The following is a 19548-nucleotide window of genomic DNA, read 5'->3' as shown; positions in this document are numbered from 1 at the left end:
GTCCAGGCGGAAGAATGCTGAATGGTCTGGGTGAAGGCTCTCTATTGTGAGGAAGCTTTTCCTTGATTTGAGCCTGCTTTTGGGGCAATTGTGGTCATAAAGGGGGTGTCTCTGGTCCATTTCCTGTTTGTATTTTTGTATTTGGGCATGAGTTTCCCTCCGGATGTGTGGTGGGGCTATTCCTGCTGCACGGTAGACCAGTGGTAATGGTGTTGCTCTCAGCTGGCCCGTTACGATCTGGCAGGCGTTGTTGAGCTCGGGGTCTAGCTTGGAGGCATGGCATGATCGGGCCCATACAGCTGAGCAGTACTCCGCAGTTGAGAAGCTGAGGGCCAATGCTGTGGTCCTTAGAGTTTTAGGGTCAGTTCCCCAGTTCATGTTTGCCAGCTTTCCAAGGAGGGCATTTCGCGTGGACACTTTTGCCTTGGTCTTCCTCACGTGTTCACTGAAGGGCAGAGTCCGATCAAGCGTCACTCCGAGGTACACTGGGTGGTAGTTGTACTCTAATGTCTGGCCATTCCACTTGATGTTAAGTTTTTTGTGGGCTTGGTGGTTGTTGAGGTGAAATGCACACACTTGTGTTTTCCCTGGGTTGGCGTTCAGCGAGTTTTTAGTGTAGTACTTTGTAAGGGTGTCTAGGGCATTTGTCAGTCTGCTCTCGATTGGTTGGAAGGACACATCCTGTGTTGCGAGGCATAGGTCATCAGCATATATGAATCGGCGGATTTTTGGGAACTCAGGCTGATCATTTGTATATATGTTGAAAAGTGTTGGAGCCAGCACTGATCCTTGAGGAAGACCATTCTTCTGGGTGCGCCACCTGCTCTTCCGGCCATCCATTTCAACAAAGAAGCGCCTGTTTTCGAGAAGTGACTGGATGATATTTACAATTTTCTTATTCTTTATCATTTTAGCCACTTTGAGGAGTAGGATCTTGTGATTCACTGTGTCATAGGCTGCAGTGAGGTCGACGAAGACTGTGCCAGTGACCTGTTTTGTCTCAAACCCATCTTCTATGAATTGTGTAAGGTTAAGAAGTTGACCACATGTTGACCGTCCTGGTCGGAATCCAGCCTGGTCTGGAGACAGTTGTTCGTCTAGACTGGGTGACATGCGGGACATAACAATTCGCTCAAATAGCTTGTATGTGATGCACAGGAGGGAGATCGGGCGATAGCTTTTCTTGGATTTTGGATCTTTCCCGGTTTCAGTAGGGCGACTACTCTTGCTTTCCTCCATGCACTTGGCAGCCTGTTTGTCCTTGCGCATTCATTGAAGAGGTCCAATAGCCAGGATAGGGTTCTCGGTCCAAAGTGTTGAATCATCTCAGTTGTGATTCCATCCAGTCCAGATGCTTTTCCTGCCTTCAGATGGGACAAGGCCTCTAGTAGCTCCTCCAGGGTAAAAGAGTCAAGATGATCTTCACTATCCTTGAGGGCTTTGTCCATTTCACGTTTCAGGGCTTTTAGTTGGCCTCGTGCTTTCTTGGCTGGTTTCCCATTCAGTAGAAGCTGATGTGCTACTTGGTCAGGTGTTACTGCAGCCACTCTTGTCTGGGTATTTTTGTCATTATTCAGTTTTGAAATTGTAGTCCAGGCCTTTTTGCTGTTTAGGGTCATATTGGTGGAGGTTATTAATTCCTTCCATCTTTCTGATCTTTCATCGGCTATCATTGATGTGAGTTCTTCACCCAGTTCTAGGGTTTCTTCACTGAAAGGATCCGCCTTGTATGATTCAATGTATCTTTCATATAGTTGCTTGCTTTCATCTTGGAGACATGGAATATAACTTTTTCGGCATCCTGTGGGGATGTTTTTCTTTGCAACTTTCCATATGAGTGTTCTAAAGTCGTCGTATCTCTGTGGGTCACTTTTTATATTGGTGATCTCATTGTCTAAATCTTTAGTAAAGTTTTCCCAATTTGCTTTTCTAATATTGAATCGTGGTATCGCATTTGATTCGAGGGCTTTAACAGCTGGTTTGATGCTGATAGTAATAGGCCTGTGTTGAGATTTCGGTATAGGCTCACCTACAGTCCTTTCAAAGTTTGAGAAGTGTTGAGAGGATATGAATGCCAGGTCCGGATTGTAACCTTTCTTCCACCGGGCACTCATAAAGGTTTTCTTGTCTTTGGGATTATGGAGGATTGTGAGGTCATTGCCGGCCGCCCATTCCTCAACAGAATCTCCGTCAAGGTTATTTTGCTCATACCCCCATATAGTGTTATGGCTGTTAAAATCTCCAATGATCAGGGTTGGTTTTCTATCAGATAGATTCATTTGGGGCCACTTGAATGGGGTTAATGGAGGTTTGTACACAGATATGATGGTAATCAGTGTTGTTTCTACTCTGAGAATCTCAATGTCATTTTCTGAGTGGTCATCGCTTTTCAGTATGGTAGCTTTTCTCGAGTGTACATGGCACTTCCATATTTTCATCATGATTATAAACACATACCTATCTTTGTAATACAGTAAATTTAACTCACTCAACCCTAACACCGACTATATCCGTAGTATACCAGGGGTTACTTGTACCCCATGCCTATTTATTACATTTTTCTGAGACAAATTATAGGCGTAGTAACAAATGTTTTTTAGTTTTTATACGTTAACGGTTGTTGAATCAAAATATCTATGTACATGCTCATTATTAATACATTTTTTTCCAATTTTGAAAAGTGGCAAAAAAAAACCTCTAGGATTGAGTGAGTTAATAGTTTGGTAAGCAATATAAATTATTACTTCTAAGATAAATCCAAATCACAAAAACAAATACCCCCCCCCCCTCTCCCCCCAAAAAAAAACCCCAAGAAAAACCCCCAAATCTAGCATGCAGACATTTTTGTCTAGGGTTGTAGAGAATTAAGGCGCTTAGAGATGACTTCACTGACCAGAAAGTCTGAAAAATATAAGAGAGGGATATATAGAGACTTAAAACAGAAACTAACCATATAACTTCAGGGCAATGAGCACTGCAGAGTGAGGAGAGATTGGCAACTTTCAACAATATTTTAATTAAAACTATAATAATTCATGAACGTCACTAGACAGTTATTGACAACCTCACCTTATAATCTCTTGGTTTAAAAAGAGAAAGGGGGGAACTTTGAGCTTCTTGCAAAGATCCGTCTGACAAAGTATGGATAAAGTGGGGAAAAAAAAAAGAAAAAAGAAAAAGGAAAAGGAAAATTTAAGTAAATGTCTCGAACATGCTTAATGATGCCCAATTTTGGGTAAGTCTGTTTTTTTTTTTTTTTTTTTGTTTTCTAAAATTCAACAGCACTTATAACACTCCTATATCATATAAGGGTAAGGGATAACATGATATTATAGGTTTTATTTGTTTTTAGGTGTTTAACAGCGCTTTCGACACTATTTAGGTCATTTAAGAGCCCAGGTTTTACAGAAGCTATTGGGTCTGTATAATTATATGAAGAGAATGCATAATATTGACAGATTAAAACGCTGAAAGTGTTATACCCGAGAAATTGATAATGGGTTGGAAAGTGTTTACAATTACATTACCACAATAAAATCAACTAAAATGTTATAACAGATAACATCTTAAAGATCGTGATGGCCAATAGTTTCATAAAGTAAAAATTTGAACACTTTCAAAAGAAAGAGAAAAAAAATCTAACATAGCATTTTCAATCTGAACATTCTTATAATTAAAAAAAAAAAAACAACTTACATCTGGTGTTAAAACCATCTAGGGATGATATATCATTGAACCAATTTTCCTGTAGGCTCAATTTATCCCCTCCCATTAGTGAAATACTCTGAAAGGCTTTCTCTTCAAGAAGACGAAATCGAGCCTCTAATCTCTTGTCAGACTGCACAATGAAATATATGACAGAAAAGAAATATTCAAAATGATAAAAATTGAATTCCTGAAGAACTGTCATCTAAACCAGTATTTGCAAATGTCAACTGAATGTGTAAACTGTAAACTTATCAAATATTATTACGCTCAAAAAGAGACTTTTCTAACTGTATCTGTATTTTACCTATTGTTTAAAAACAATAAAGGTGTGGCTTCAGTGATTCAAATCAGATTGTCTAAAATGTAAACAACTTTGTTTTGATCCAGTATTATGCGAGAAAGTTATTCTTGGCGGGGCCTCTTTAAATAAGAGAATATTTGGGTCTAATTCTGATCTGGTGGTAAGTAATTTGGTAGACTAATGTCCTATACAAAAAAGGAGCAAGAGACTGTTATTGCAGTGTAACTTAATATAAACATCGGTATAAAATTCTCTGGCGTTCATGACCATAATAGTCTGACTAAATTTAATCTAGCTTTTTAATCCAACTTAAAATACAATACTTATTTAAAATGCAGTTAGCAAAATGTTATCAGTTGGGGATTAATAAATACACGTAAATAAAAATACATGCCCTTAATTCATATCATATATTAATGTTTATAGTTTTTAAGGGGTTGGAGTAAACTGTAATATTAAATCTAACAAGTTGTGCATGAAACAGTGATAGTCAAAACAGATATATTTCTTGTTTTAAAATTAAAATCTTATTTCTAAGGACGACTGATTAAAAAAATTTTTTATTTTATATCTATTCAGACTGACATTGAAATACAAACACCTTCTCAAAATTTTTATATCACTTGCTCCCAAAATCTTCATTTTCCTAAGAGCTGTACAGTGTTCATCATCATTAAGAAAAACTCAAACTTAATGTCCGTTTGTCATAGACACGACGTATGGCTGTCTACAAGAGTCAAACACAAGTCCTCGCATAATTTCATATGCAACAGTAGCAATAGTAGTCTCTCAGAGCCATTAGGCCCATGGAGCCTATCCCAGTTTCTATAGCGCAAAATGGACAATAGCAATTGCTTGCTACCCTTTAGATAAGACGCTAGTCTTTCGCAAAACAGTTTACACCATATCTATAAGACTTTAATGCCTAATTACTGCCGAATGGATATTGGAGATCAACAACATTTTTTTTTTTGCCTTCACACAGGATCACAATAGCAATTGCTTGCTACCCTTTTGATAAGACTCTAGTCTTTCGCAAAACATTTTACACCATATCTATCAGACTTAAATGTCTAATCACTGCCGAATGGATATTGGAGTCCAACAACATTTGTTTTTCCTTTCACACAGGATCAATCTCAGTGCCTTTGCTGGCTCTAACAAATGAGTTATTGGGATCCCCGTATGCTACAGTGCTTTCAATAAATGTTTCTAACATCCCAAGTGATACTCAATTTCGGGTACATCAGTCATGTTTTTGTTTTCAATCATTTCTTTTTACACTTTACCATACAAACAGTTAACAATGTTCAAAATTCAAGAGTTCATTAGGAGTTTCTTAGCGGTCAAATTTATCGTCCTCATTCATTTTTGGAAGTTGTTTCCAAATTGTCAAAAAAAAAATACAATCCATTCCATTCAGAATTTCAGGGTCACTTTCCTCATAGAGTTTGAAATTCAAGCGGAGGTAGGTTTTAAGTAAATGCTTAGAGTTATCACCTTCAATGTTTCATTATTTTATTAAAATTACTTCTTATTCATGGAAACACTCTAAGATTTGGGGGGCGAAGTGGCTGAGTGGTTAAGGCATTGCACTGTGACCTGGTAGGACCCGGGTTCGAGCCCTGCTTCAGGCTCTTTCATTTTTTTCCTTGAGCAAGATTATTAACCCCCAATTTGCTCACTTGGACAACATGGGTGATTCCTGTTGACATCAGACATCTTGTTTTAATGAGTTATCTTTATTCCTTCGTGGAATGCCTAAGCGACGATATCTTATGATGTCGTGGCGAAAAAGGCATAATTAATTTACTCTAAGATTTACCTGTAGAGGTTTTAGAATGCTTAATATTTCCTTGATTTCAGAAGTTGACTGATGGATACTTTGCAGTTTGCGGTGGAGTTCATTGTCAGCATTTTTCCTCACATCTGGGTCAGTATCTCCGTCCTTAAGTCTCTGTTTTGAAACTTGGTTCAGCAAAAAACTTTTAGTGTGCTCTAAATCCTTAAGATGTCTCTCCAGGTCAGCCACAAAGATTAAAAGGTTTCCATATTTGATGAAGCGAGCAACCTAGTAGTTTTAAAAAGAGATGATACATATAAAATAATATAATCCTACCGGCTAAATTTACTGCAGAACTTTGGTTTCAAAAATATTGTGGCAACACTATTCACAGTGCAATGTGACTTAATTCTTTAATTTCAAAATGGTGAGTTATCTGTTTCAAATAATTTAATATTAAAAAATTGTCATTATTCTTTGTTCAATTTGTATGCATACCATTAAGATCAATTCAGCCCCTAAACCAAATATTCAACCAGCATGGCAAACTTTTAAAGTAAAATATGGATTTGCTACTTTTGTTCAGAATTGGGTGCATAGCTGGTCAGTGAAATTTAAGTCAGTCTGCCTGGAACAGTTTAATTAACAATAACCCCCTACAGTGAAGACATAGAGTTGTTAATCTACTTGAAAAGTGGTAATGTTTTTTTGTTTTTATTTGTAACAAATAAAAGACAAAACTTGGTTTTGACAAAATCTTGTCGCATCAAAAACTAGAGGTGCCTAAATGAGTCAATAAAGTCTTGTAGTCAAGTTGGCAAAGAATAAAATAGAAGTATTTTGTTATAGTATATTGTGTCTTATGGTTGCACTTGTCACATCATTTGAAAAATTCAACAACACTTAATTCCATTTCCACATGTCCTAACAATTAATATCTTTCTGTGTAAGCTATTCTAGGAGGTCTTGGTGATCTAAAAATAATAGCTTTTTAATTGTAGTTTGGAAAACATGCAGAGATTGAGAGCAGCAGAGATAAAACTACTCAGATCAAAAGTAACAAAACGACAAATATTATGATTAGAGAAGATGAAAATGGAGACCATAATACAAAGAAATCATATCAAACATGTAAGAGACACTGAAAAAGAAAAGACATTAAATGAGAATCTAAATCAGTCTTTGAATACATAATAAAATGTAAACTACCCACAGTGCCTCTTTGGAAAATGTTAATTGGGATAACTCCAGTGTTTTCAGGAAGATTACACTAATAAAAATGCGATGACCATTGTGCAGATAGAGGTAGATAGATGGAATATATTGTATTCTGACAAAGTACAAAAGAAAGAAAGAAAACAAGAAAAAGCTTATGATAATTGACATTTAAGATAGATGTTGATTTTGATTGTTTATAACTTACTACATTCAATGATGCCACATTTTTGGGCCAGAACAAAATATTTCAATCGTAGAATAGATTTAAAATTAAATTGACTTTACTCCATAACATAATCATGATTTGTAATTAGTGCAATAGTCGAGTTCTGGTTTGATGATACTTACTTTTTTAAACTTGGCCGACATTTCTTCGTAAAATGTCATCAATTTCCTAGTTAGAGAAGAAATAAACATTCAGATAATATCAACATCCGTGGAAAAAAAAATATTAGCAAATTCCAAATGCACTACCCCAAATAAGGTAAATAATAAAAAATAAATGACAAAATCAATTAACTAAGTAAGTGAATAAAAAATAAATAAATAAATTTGAAAAATAATAAATAAATAAATAAATAAATAAATAGCGGATACAGTAGGATATAAAGTTACTACAGTTTGGGCTCAGATGTGCGAGTCTATTTTTAAAAGTTCAAAATTCTATCTAAACTTTATAACTATGCAAATATGTTCATTAGTTTATCCCAGTATGAACGAAAATAACACATGCTTGCTATTCTTCTGACAAGATGCTTAGCAATTTTCAATGACGTCTTATATAACCTAGATCCTGCAACTAGATCTAAGATCAGGGATGCCACCAGGCAAATTAAAAAAAGCCTGAAAACCTGGGCGGACAAGATACAAATCAACGTCAAGGGCTTTGTAGGGATTTGAAAAATATCAAATATGGAATATTGTTTCAGTACTTATTATTGCAATTGAGAGCAAATAACACACAAAAGAAAGGAGAGTTAACAGTTTTCAAATTGATAAAATAAGGTGCTAAAAACAAAAATAGACAAATTATATAGCTAACTATCAGGGGTGAGAATGACTGGTCACATTCACATAAAAGGAGAAAAGTTCTCATTGTGAAGATCATGACCCACCCATGCAACCATAACCTATAAATTTAAACTTCACTCAAATTCACTGAGATTCGATCCAAAATTTGTCTCGCAGCAATTTCTGACACGACTCGGAGAATTTCAAAAGTTGAAAGTGTAATTACATTTGGGGGTTGTAGTAGGGATGATGATGGTGGTGGTTGTAGTAGTAGTGGTGGTAGGGATGATGTGGTAGTGATTATAGTAGTACTGGTTGTATGGATGATTGTATGGTGGTGGTTGTAGTAGCTGTGGTAGGAATGATGATGTAGTGGTAGTTGTAGTAGTAGTGGTGGTAGGGATGATGTGGTGTTATTTGTAGTAGCAGTAGTGGTGCTAGGGATGATGGTATGGTGGTGGTTGTAGTAGGAGTGGTGGTAGGGATGATGATGTGGTGGTGATAAGGTAGTAGTAGTAGTAGTAGTAGTAGTACTAGTAGTAGTAGTAGTAGTAGTAGTAGTAGTAGTAGTAGTAGTAGTAGTAGTAGTAGTAGTAGTAGTAGTAGTAGTGGTAGTAGTAGTAGTAGTGGTCTTAGAGATGATGATGTGATGGTGGTTGTAGTAGTAGTGGTGGTAGGGATGATGATGTGATGGTGGTTGTAGTAGTAGTGGTGGTCTTTTAGAGATAATTGTGTGGTGGTGGTTGTAATAGTTGTGGTAGGAATGACGATGTGCTGGTAGTTGTAGTAGTAGTGGTGGTCTGGTAGGGATGATGTGGTGTTATTTGTAGTAGTAGTGTTGGTAGGGATGATGATGTGGTGGTGGTTGTAATAGTAGTGGTGGTAGAGATGATGTAGTGGTTTTGGTGAGTGTTTTTTTTTTTCAGTGATAATAATAGCAATTTGTCAAAAAGGAGGAAAGTGTCTCCGTCTATCGGTCAAACGCAAGCAAAGTGTAAAAATAACAGGAACATAGTTTTGTATTGGTATTATGTAATATATTACTATTACTAGTATAAATCCATTCTTATCATTAAACATAAATTTACTTTTGTAAAGGATGGTTGCGAGAGAGAGAGAGAGAGAGAGAGAGAGAGAGAGAGAGAGAGAAGAGAGAGAGAGCGAGAGAGAGAGAGAGAGAGAGAGGAGAGAGAGAGAGAGAGAGAGAGAGAGAGAGAGAGAGAGAGAGAGAGAGAGAGAGCGAGAGAGAGAGAGAGAGAGAGAGAGAGAGAGAAGAGAGAGAGAGAGAGCGAGAGAGAGAGAGAGGAGAGAGAGAGAGAGAGAGAGAGAGAGAGAGAGAGAGAGAGAGAGAAGAGAGAGAAGAGAGAGAGAGAGAGAGAGAGAGAGAGAGAGAGAGAGAGAGAGAGAGAGAGAGAGAGAGAGAGAGAGAGGAGAGAGAGAGAGAGAGAGAGAGAAAGAGAGAGGAGAGAGAGAGAGAGAGAAGAGGAGAGAGAGAGAGAGAGAGAGAGAGAGAGAAGAGAGATATTTGTCCTCCCCTTCCCCTTCAACCATCAACCAGATAATCAAAGAACACCACTGGTCGTCTGTGTCAATTGTGACATCTGGTGCCATTCAGTCTGGCCCGACGTCATAAAAACGGGACCGTCACTAAATTTCGCGAGACTATTGCACTGGTGTCAAAATATGACATAAGACATAATGGTGATTTTGTGGTTTTGAGGGAAATGTTTGACACGGCAAATTCAGCGGAAAATTTATGAGATATTCTCAAAATCACTGTTTATTTATCAAAAAATCTTTTTTTAAAAAGGAGGAATTGTGATGGGGATGGGCATAGATAAACTACCATTTAGGTGCCCAAATATTCGACCGGCGGTGACAGCCCAAATTATTCACCCGGCGAAAAAGTTCCGGCTCAAATCTCGATTTTTTTCTTCTTCTTTAAAAAATTTTTTTTTTTTTTTTTTTGGAATAGTGACGACGGACGGACAAAAACCGGAGGTTCCGGATTAAAACCGGCTGGTGGTAAAAAAAAAAACGGATTTCCGGCTAAAACCGGAAAAGTGGCATCCCTGTAAGATTAAACATTGTTACATAATTACTGTTGCTTTGACATTAAGAAAATATAATCATTTCAATGTAACATTGTGGATTGAACAGCGCTATTTCTATGAGCCATTAACTATTGTCCCTCTACAATCGCACTACAAGTAAATTGAGGGAAAAAAGTAGTGTGAATCCCATTATAATAGGTTAGAATTGAAAATCATAGTGACTAAAGGAAATCAGAAAAGAGCATTTGTGACCCTCCGCCTCGAAACGGTATTAAGTCGGATTTTTCAATTTTGGGTTTTTGGTACCCAATCATAGCTTATTTTATGCTTTAAAATTTGATACCAAATTTATAAAATTCTGATTGTTCATTGCCGAGATATGACCGTTTGAAGTAGGGAGAGTGTATAAACCAAGTTTTGAGAAAATCGACTTTGAAGTGAGGCACCGTTTTCACGCACAGTCAAATCAATGGGCAAAGATAACTCCTTAGGTACAGGCATCGAAAATTTGACGATAATAGTGAAATTTGGCATGAGCTTAGATTATACATTTAATAATGTACCTACAAATTTTTGAAACAATCCAATTATTACTTTTGTAGTTATTCATTATTATGTAAGATGTTCTTAAAATAAATAAAACAAAACAAAAAACAAAAAAATACCGACAATTTTATGACATTGCTCACTTTTTCAAGAATTTTTGATATCTAAATAAAGAATCAATGAAATAAGAATTATTAATGTTAAATTTTTGTCTTATTTAATAGAGAAAATACGATTTCAAAATGCCAAAAGTTGAAGAATGGTTTATAATTTCAAAGTCCAGTTTTGAAACTACGTGAAGTTGGGTGGGCAGGGAAAGAATTATCAAGAAAGAGGATAAGAGAGGAAGAGAAAGAATGAGAGAGTAAAATACGCACACGCACGCACGCACACACACACACACACACACAACACACACACGTGAGGGAGAGAGAAGAAAGAAAGAGAGAGAGAGAGAAAGAAAGAGAGAGAGAGAGAGAGAGAGAGAGAGAGAGAGAGAGAGAGAGAGAAGAGAAAGAGGAGCGAGAGGGGGAGGGGAGAGAGACTGCTTGTGTAGAGGACGGGAGAGAAATAGCGTAAAGATTGAAACCTGTATAAGTGTGTGTGTGTGTGTGTGTGTGTGTGTGTGTTTGTGTGTGTGTGTATTTGTATGTGTGAAAGAAACAAAAGAGAGACGGAGAGAGTGAGGTTGACATGAAGAAAGGGATGGAGGCGGAGCAAAGACTTGTAGAGATAGTTTAAGAAAGCATTTTGTTTCAAAGTAAGTCATAGTCAATCAACTGGAATCATATTGACCAATGAGATTGCAATTAGAGGAATGGGCTGGTCAAATTATTCATTGCATTGTTTCCATTTTGAGTCAGATGACAGCTTGAGGAGGAGGGGTGGGGCTTATTGTGTAGTGACTTACATGAAAACATGTTATTGAATCTCTCAAATTTTCCTTAGCGTTTACCCACATTGTTGATTGTCTAAAAAGACTCCCCTCCTCCCCCCCCCCCCCCCCCCACTTCTTTCAGTATACAAAGAATGCACGACCAAACGGACATCTCTCTCTCTCTCTGTTTGTCTCTCTCTCCTCTTCATCTATCTATCTATATATATATATATATATTAATATATAATATATATATATATCTATCTATCTATCTATTTATCTATCTATCTACCTACTTATCTATCAAGCTATCTATCTATCTATTTATCTATCTTTCTATCTATCTATCTATCTACATATCTATTTATCCATTAATAGTTTTGTCTCTCTGTCTGTTTATCTATCCATTTCATTTTTTAGTTACAGTTCATTAATTGTTGAAGGCTCTGTCTATTATTCTGCTTTTGTACTTAAAATTAAATGTTTATCCTACAACAATCTCTGTAAGTGTAAGATTAGGCAACTGTTGTCCTATTAAGTCTTAGCATGTCCTATAATTTCATGAATAAAAAAGAGGGACAAAGGAGGATCCTCACCTCGATCATTAAAACCAATGCAGCGAGACAAAGAAGTGATAGCACGTGGTGTGTATCAAAATGCACACACACATAATATGTAACACACGCATGCTGACGTCATGAAGCATCCCCCGAGCATTATGGGCGACAGCGCATGTGGAGAGCGTTAACCAATCAGAATCATTCATTTGTAAGGTTGTCAGGGAAAAACCTAGACTTGTTTACAGTTTTTAAAGTTCATTATTGGTTGAACCATGAAATTGTGGAAACAGTCATGCTTTCTCTGAGATAGATAAAGACACGCCCTTTGCTGTGATATCTTACATCTTATTGGCGGAGAAAAAGACTCGGTATTATTAAGCCTTGGAAAGGGTGGCTCTCTGAGAGAAAGTCAACTCTCGTTTTGAATGTGTCACTGATAGTTGCATTTTTAAACTTGAAATTTATATAACTTATCGTCAATATTTATGTTGAATTATTATGTTTTCATGTAGAAAAATGATTGTCGTTTCTGAAACAACCAAAAACTGAAATTTGATAATTTTGACCATTTCCACTTTAAAACCGGTTTTCTTCGTTTTCCAAATCCCGACTTAATACCGCTTCGAGGCGGAGGGTCACATTTGGCATCTGGAGACGGGCATCTTCTGGAAAATGTAAATAACCACACATTTTGACATCTTGACAAACCTTTTCATAAAAGTTTCTCCAACAATAAGATTAAAATGGCAATATGATATTACTCAAACACAAACAAATGGAATGTTACAGATGTAAATAACATGACTACCTCTGGTCCATAGTTATGTACGCAATGCAGTGGGGTCTGACAAAACCTCTTGCTGTGTTATCAAACAAGACCAAATGATGCACCTGAAAATAAACACTTGTCGCTATTATCATAGCATGGAAAAAGGGTCACTTCCCAAGACAGCCTTGTACTGGACAGCAGATGGGAAGAGAAAGCGGGGAAGACCCAAAGAAACCTGGCTAAGGACCATGGAGAAAGAATTAAAGGAAGCAGGCCTGTCCTGGAATACAGCCACCGTAAAAGCAGCCGATCGCAAAAAATGGAGATGTCTGGTGGAGGATGCCCTATGTGCCTCAAGGCCCGAAGAGGATTAAGTAAGTAAGTTTACAAGTACTGATACTGATATATAATAAATGAATGGATGGTCATCAAAATGATTATATTATCATTGGTAAAGCTTAAATTTGAAAACCTTTAACTCCAGCTATAAGGAGAGCAAATCAAGCAGGTGATTCTCTCCCTTTTTGACTTTATTAACTCACTCAATCCTAGAGATTTTTAATACTTTTCAAAATGTCTTTAAAATGAGCATGTACATAGATAGTTTTATTCAACTACCATTAATACGCCTATAATTTGTCTCAGAAAAATGTAATAATCAATAGGCATTGGGGTAAAAGTAACCTGGGTAAACCACGGATATAGTCGGTGTTAGGGTTGAATGAGTTAAGAGGGATTATAAAGGAAAGGGAGTTTGAAATTTTTTTACTATCGTGTAGTTTTTAATTATTCAATACAGGAAAATTGGACAAAAAAGAAAGTTGAATAAATACGCATTCCCTTTGAAATATTAAAAAAAAACCAAAGCAACAGACAACAACTTACAAATGCAAATACTCCAGCATCAACATCCGACATGACAACCTGGGCATCCTCTGAAATGCTGAAGCCTCTGGATTACAGTGAGAGAAAAAGAAAACATTTTAATTTCAGGAAAGAACACTTTATAGGGGAATGCCAAATGATTTTCGGAGACCCCCCCCCCCCACCCCCCCTTTGAAAATCAGTGGAAACATCACGTTTCACCTAAAACAAACCTTGTAAATAGGGCAAACAAAAATATTTCTCTTAACTCTCCTTTCTACTTTTCTTTGCAAGTGTTTGAGGGCCTTTGTTGCATAAATTCCATTAATATTTATTTCCGTCTTGAGAAGAAGGACCTTCAGTGATCTTCTTCTTGGAGACAGGAAAAGCTGGTGAGGTGTGAAATATAACCCCAGAAAAATCTGGAAAAACCGGACATCAGGCATTCGTGTTTATAAAATGTTACAGTAGAATACAGATAAGGTGACACTGGTGGGACAAATTTGGTCATTATATTTCGATGCTGTTTTGGGAGTCAAATTGGTCTGAAGTCATTAAAGGCTGTTAAATGATGTTTATAAGGTCAATACTAAATCACATCAAATTCCTTTTCAAAAAGAAAAATTCTGAGTTACAATATTGAGATGAACATACCGAATGAAAGGAATGCTGTCACGAGCCTGTATAAAGATGTAACATTATGAACTTTAATATTATCCTTACTGTGAAGAAGATGTCTGATGATCGACAGCCAGAATACGAACAGCAAATGCATCCTGGTCAAAGCCAAGGCCAGCACCTTCCTTTGGGATCGTCATCTAAATAAATAAAGCCAGCAGATAATAATGTGCTTTTTATCACACAATAGATGTTTGAAATAGTAATATAAATAACAAGGGTTTTTCTTGTTGTTTCTCTCAGAGGGTACAAGCTTTATCCAAGTTTGTTCCATTTATGAACAATACTTAGGAGTTGAATTATAACTTTAATTCACTCAACTCTAATACTAACTATCACGGTATTTGACTGCGCTACTTTTATCCCATCATTATTTATATTTTTCTGAGACAAATTATATAATACATAGTATCATACTTATCAAAACTACTGTTTTTAATGTTTACATGACATTTACAGTTGAATAAATACTATGTACACGACTATTTTCTTTTAGATTGAATAACTGAGTATGTATATATATAAATTTTTTTATCAAGTTTGGAAAGTATCAAATAATCTCTTGGAGGAGTGGACAGTACGGAGTTAGAGGGCTAGTAGTACATGTCTGTTTTTTTTTTAATTTTAAAGATTGAGTAGATGAGTATATTTTTTTTCAAGTTTGAAAATACCAGAAAATCTCTTGGAAGAGTAGGGAGTTAGAGGGCTAGTGTTGATTGAGTTAATCCTTTAATGGTGAAACTCATTATCTGCCTGCAACTATTGTATTTCCAGCATGAGAACAATAACAATGATGATGTAACTAGGGTTTCATTAAAGTTGTAGTCGCATTGCTATTACTTCCCTCCATGTGAAGTCGGTAAGATATGATGTCAGGTGAAAGTTAAAATTGTCACTTTCAAGGATAAGTGTGGTATCCCGCATTATAAAACAGTTTTGAACAAAATTACTTTATCGTCATTTAAAAATATCTTAGACCTCTTACATCTAAAAACCATTAACTTTTGAAGATTAAAATCGTTAGCATTAAACACCAACATTGCTTGCTGAACACACTGGTTTGGATTTTTTAGCAAAATTTATTTGTTGATAAAGAATTGAAAAAGGCCCAAAATTTATTTTATTTTTCACTTGAGACATGTAGGTCTTTAAATTATATAAAATGCAACACACTCAGGTCTCTCTAATCTGGAAGTCGCAGCTCCATTATCCGGACAGGTCACCTTGCGACTGATTTATTTCTTCTTTATTTGTAAACCATAATCCGGAAATTCTTGTTTCCGGATCAAATCACTTATTTTGTGAACAAGCCATTATATCATAGACGATTTATGACCCTATAATCTGAACATTAAGATTGAATGACATTGTCTTTCCATCTTCTCCAGCTAAATTCAATGGGCAAACGATTGAATTTAAACGATTGAAGTCTAATATATATCATAATTGGGGTTTGCTCATAATAATATTAATAGTAATTAGAATATATTTAGTAATCATAATTTTAATAATAATAATAATAATAATAATAATAATAATAATAATAATAATAATAATAATAATAATAACAATAATAATAACAATTTAAAAAACAACTGTTATGAATCTTTATATTCAGATATGAATTGTCTATTGGCAACGAAAGATCAATTTGCTTTACCAAAGGTTTCGGGCCATCCAACTCTGAAAACTCTGCAATCATAATGAAGTCCTCAGTTTGTCCATTAGTGTCCCTTCCTGCACCCCAAGGATGAATTGGTTGATACAATGGCCTTAGATATTCAGGCATAGCATCAACACCATAGAGGCTGTTCCCATAGCCATCTCGGGGAGACAGGAATGACGCGATGTGTGCATATTCTCCAAACATTGTTGGTTGAGATGTATATATCGATTAGAATTCCATCTGCAGGATAAACAAATTACTATCATGACCCAGATTAAATTTCATTATTATTATAAAATCAATTTTCCACACTTATTTAAACCCCAGATAGGTTTGAGAATAAAACTTTGGTGGGTGGGTCAATAAAAAATAACACCAAGATCCACAAACCCGTGTAGCAGACCCCTGCTGTTCTCATATTGTTTTTTTTTCCTTAAAAAAAAAAGAAAAGAAAAAAACAACCCAATATACTTAACCCCAATTTAATAACTTTGCAGCTGGGTTATCTCAGTCTTTTCAACTTGACTACATTGCATCAGGTTAACCGATTATAAAATGAAAGATTGTTCCTCAATTCTAAATGGCCTTGTTTATGTATTTAAAAAACGTCACTTTTCAACATATATCACAATGAAATAAATCTTAATCAGTCATCAGTTGAGAACTTGTTTACAGAACAGTACCTTTAACCTTTAGATTTAGTCTGGCCCTCCTTGCTCCCGGTAGTTTTTAGATATACAAGAAAAACAGAGCCACCCCCCCCCCCCCAAACAAATACAAATAAAACAACAACAACCAAACACATCAATGACAATGTCAATATTCTAACTTCTCCGACAGCCTTAACTGGACCGTGACAAATAATCGACATTACAATTACAGACAATGAAATTGAAATGAATGCCAATGCAGAGACTGAAACTGAAACGAGTCATTATTCGATTAGGAGAAAGATTGAATATTTTTAAAAACATTTTAAAAGGACGTTACTTCAAAAATCGACACACTTTGATTGTCAACTTTGCTTTGAAAGACAGGATAGCAATAATCTATCTCATGAGAGTGACATGGTTAAAATAAGGTTGACAACGCTGACAGCGACTGTGATTCTTGAGGCTGTTGTGATTGTGTTATTCTGTGATACTTTTTACATTTTTTATGTCAACAAATTTTGAACTTCCGGGTCAAACCACGCCTCCCAAAATTGTCACGTCGCCAGGATCCATAACCCTGGCATAGAATTAAACGAATTGTAAATTCCTTGAACCCTGGTTATACCGTTGGTCGCAACGTTCACTTTTTTGTGTGGGTCTGATAACCCAAATTAATGTTATGGGCTCATTGTTGTTATGGAAATCCTCTCAAATCAATGCAAAATGTTGTCCATTGTTAAACTAAGCCCATAATTGTGATCGGTTGTCAGACATGCAACTTGCACGTAGGTTGTTCGTGAGGCCGAAGCAATTTTTTTAACTTTATTATTATTATTATTATTATTATTATTATTATTATTATTATTATTATTATTATTATTATTATTATTATTATTATTATTATTATTATTATTATTATTATTATCATGATTATCATTATTATTATTATTATTATTATTATTATTTATTATTATTATTATTATTATTATTATTATTATTATCATGATTATCATTATTATTATTATTATTATTATTATATTATTATTATTATTATTATTATTATTATTATTATTATTATTATTATTATTATTATCTTTATTATCATTATATTATTATTATTATATATTATTATTATTATTATTATTTTCATCATCATCATCATCATTATATTATTATTATTATTATTATTATTATTATTATTATTATTATTATTATTATTATTATTATTATTATTATTATTATTATTATTATTATTATTATTATTATTATTATTATTATTATTATATTATTATTATTATTATTATTATTATTATTATTATTATTATTATTATTATTATTATTATTATGATTATTATTATATTATTATTATTATTATTATTATTATTATTATTATTATTATTATTATTATTATTTATTATTATATTATTTATTATTATTATAATTATATTATTATTATTATTATTATTATTATTATTATTATTATTATTATTATTATTATTATTATTTATTATTATTATTATTATATTATTATTATTATTATATTATATTATTATTATTATTATTATTATTATTATTATTATTATATTATTATTATTATTATATTATTATATTATTATTAATTATTATTATTATTTATTATTATAATATATGTATAGTATCTAGGTACGTCAAAGTAAGTGTCGGTCGGCGCGAAGCGAGAAGCTGTAGGTATACAGGCAGAACGAGCTTACGGACGAAATGGACCATGGCCAGGCTTGCCCATGGTCCATTAAAAGTCAATGTCTTTATTTGTCGTAGAATTCCATAAGTCTGACCAATGATTTCAGATTATTAATATTAATAAGTGTTTTCTTTGCTTTATAAAAGTAACCATGGAACACGAGTATACGTTTGTTTGGTGATTTTCACGCTTTTGAGTTTTAAAAAAATCACAGATTTATTCTTCTAGTTCGTTTTAGCCTGGGTGCATAAATTAGCAGGTCTGATAACCGAATACAATTATGGGCTTGAAGTAACATTTTTGAATTGGACAAGTTATTGCATTAGTTTGAAAGTATTTTCATCACAACGATTAGCCTATAACAATTTGGGTATTCAGACCTTCAAATCACTACACGTCATTTTAGCTGTATCAATACAGCTTACAAAAACAACAACAAAATACAGACCATTGTTTGCTCCTACTAAAACATTATTATCGCAAAGAAATAGTGCCCATTTAATCGAGAATTATTTGTTCCAGTTCTTCTTCTTCTTCTTCTTCTTCTTCTTCTTCTTCTTCTTCTTCTTCTTCTTCTTCTTCTTCTTCTCTCCTCTCCTCCTCCTCCTCCTCCTCCTCCTCCTCTCCTCCTCCTCCTCCTCCTCCTCCTCCTCCTCCTCCTTCTTCTTCTTCTTCTTCTTCTTCTTCTTCTTCTTCTTCTTTCTTCTTCTTCTTCTCTTCTTCTTCTTCTTCTTCTTCTTCTTTTTTTCTTCTTCTTCTTCTTCTTCTTCTTCTTCTTCTTCTTCTTCTTCTTCTTATAATATAAATTTTATATATATATATATATATATATATATATATATATATATATATATATATATATATATATATATATTTATTGAATCGTGCTGGATACAAAAATGGTACGAATAGTACTCGACATGTAACAATGGAGCGAATTATTATTGTAATATTTACCACGATCTTGGAGTCAGTCTACATCGATGTTTCAGACCTTTCAGCCATCGTCAGGACTGTGTGTTACTTACAGCTTTCTAGACTTAAAGAGATGAAAATTAATGATCAGGGAATCAACGCCTCGTTTAACCGTTAACTGCCGTACATTCTCTGCAAAAACTTGAATTTAAAAATTTGGCCAGA

At 34.6% G+C, this 19548-nt stretch overlaps 1 protein-coding gene across 4 annotated transcripts in view; it reads right to left on the bottom strand.

Annotated features, from left to right (window-relative positions):
* The window catches only part of LOC144967083 (uncharacterized), a 37288-nt gene extending 20087 nt beyond the window's left edge, over positions 1–17201 (bottom strand). The window contains exons 1-9 of one of the 4 annotated variants that reach the window (XM_078903903.1): positions 17026–17201; positions 16030–16275; positions 14415–14509; positions 13713–13779; positions 12867–12949; positions 7359–7404; positions 5835–6080; positions 3697–3838; positions 3070–3131 (exon numbers count right to left, since the gene is read on the bottom strand). In XM_078903903.1, the coding sequence (XP_078760029.1) occupies positions 3070–3131; positions 3697–3838; positions 5835–6080; positions 7359–7404; positions 12867–12949; positions 13713–13779; positions 14415–14509; positions 16030–16239 (951 nt within the window). In that variant the 5' untranslated portion in view covers positions 16240–16275; positions 17026–17201. Of the gene's footprint in view, positions 1–3069; positions 3132–3696; positions 3839–5834; positions 6081–7358; positions 7405–12866; positions 12950–13712; positions 13780–14414; positions 14510–16029; positions 16295–16511 lie in introns of all 4 variants that reach the window. The other 3 variants (XM_078903904.1, XM_078903907.1, XM_078903905.1) reach the window with 3 other exon arrangements.
* Positions 17202–19548: the final 2347 nt, after the last annotated feature.

The sequence above is a fragment of the Berghia stephanieae genome, chromosome 3, assembly GCF_034508935.2.
Source record: "Berghia stephanieae isolate SIO BIC M18660-M18661 chromosome 3, UCSD_Bste_1.3, whole genome shotgun sequence".
In the NCBI taxonomy this organism is placed as follows: Eukaryota; Metazoa; Mollusca; class Gastropoda; order Nudibranchia; family Aeolidiidae; genus Berghia; species Berghia stephanieae.
The sequence above is the reverse complement of the archived record's forward strand: the minus strand, read 5'-3'. Positions and strand labels throughout refer to the sequence as shown.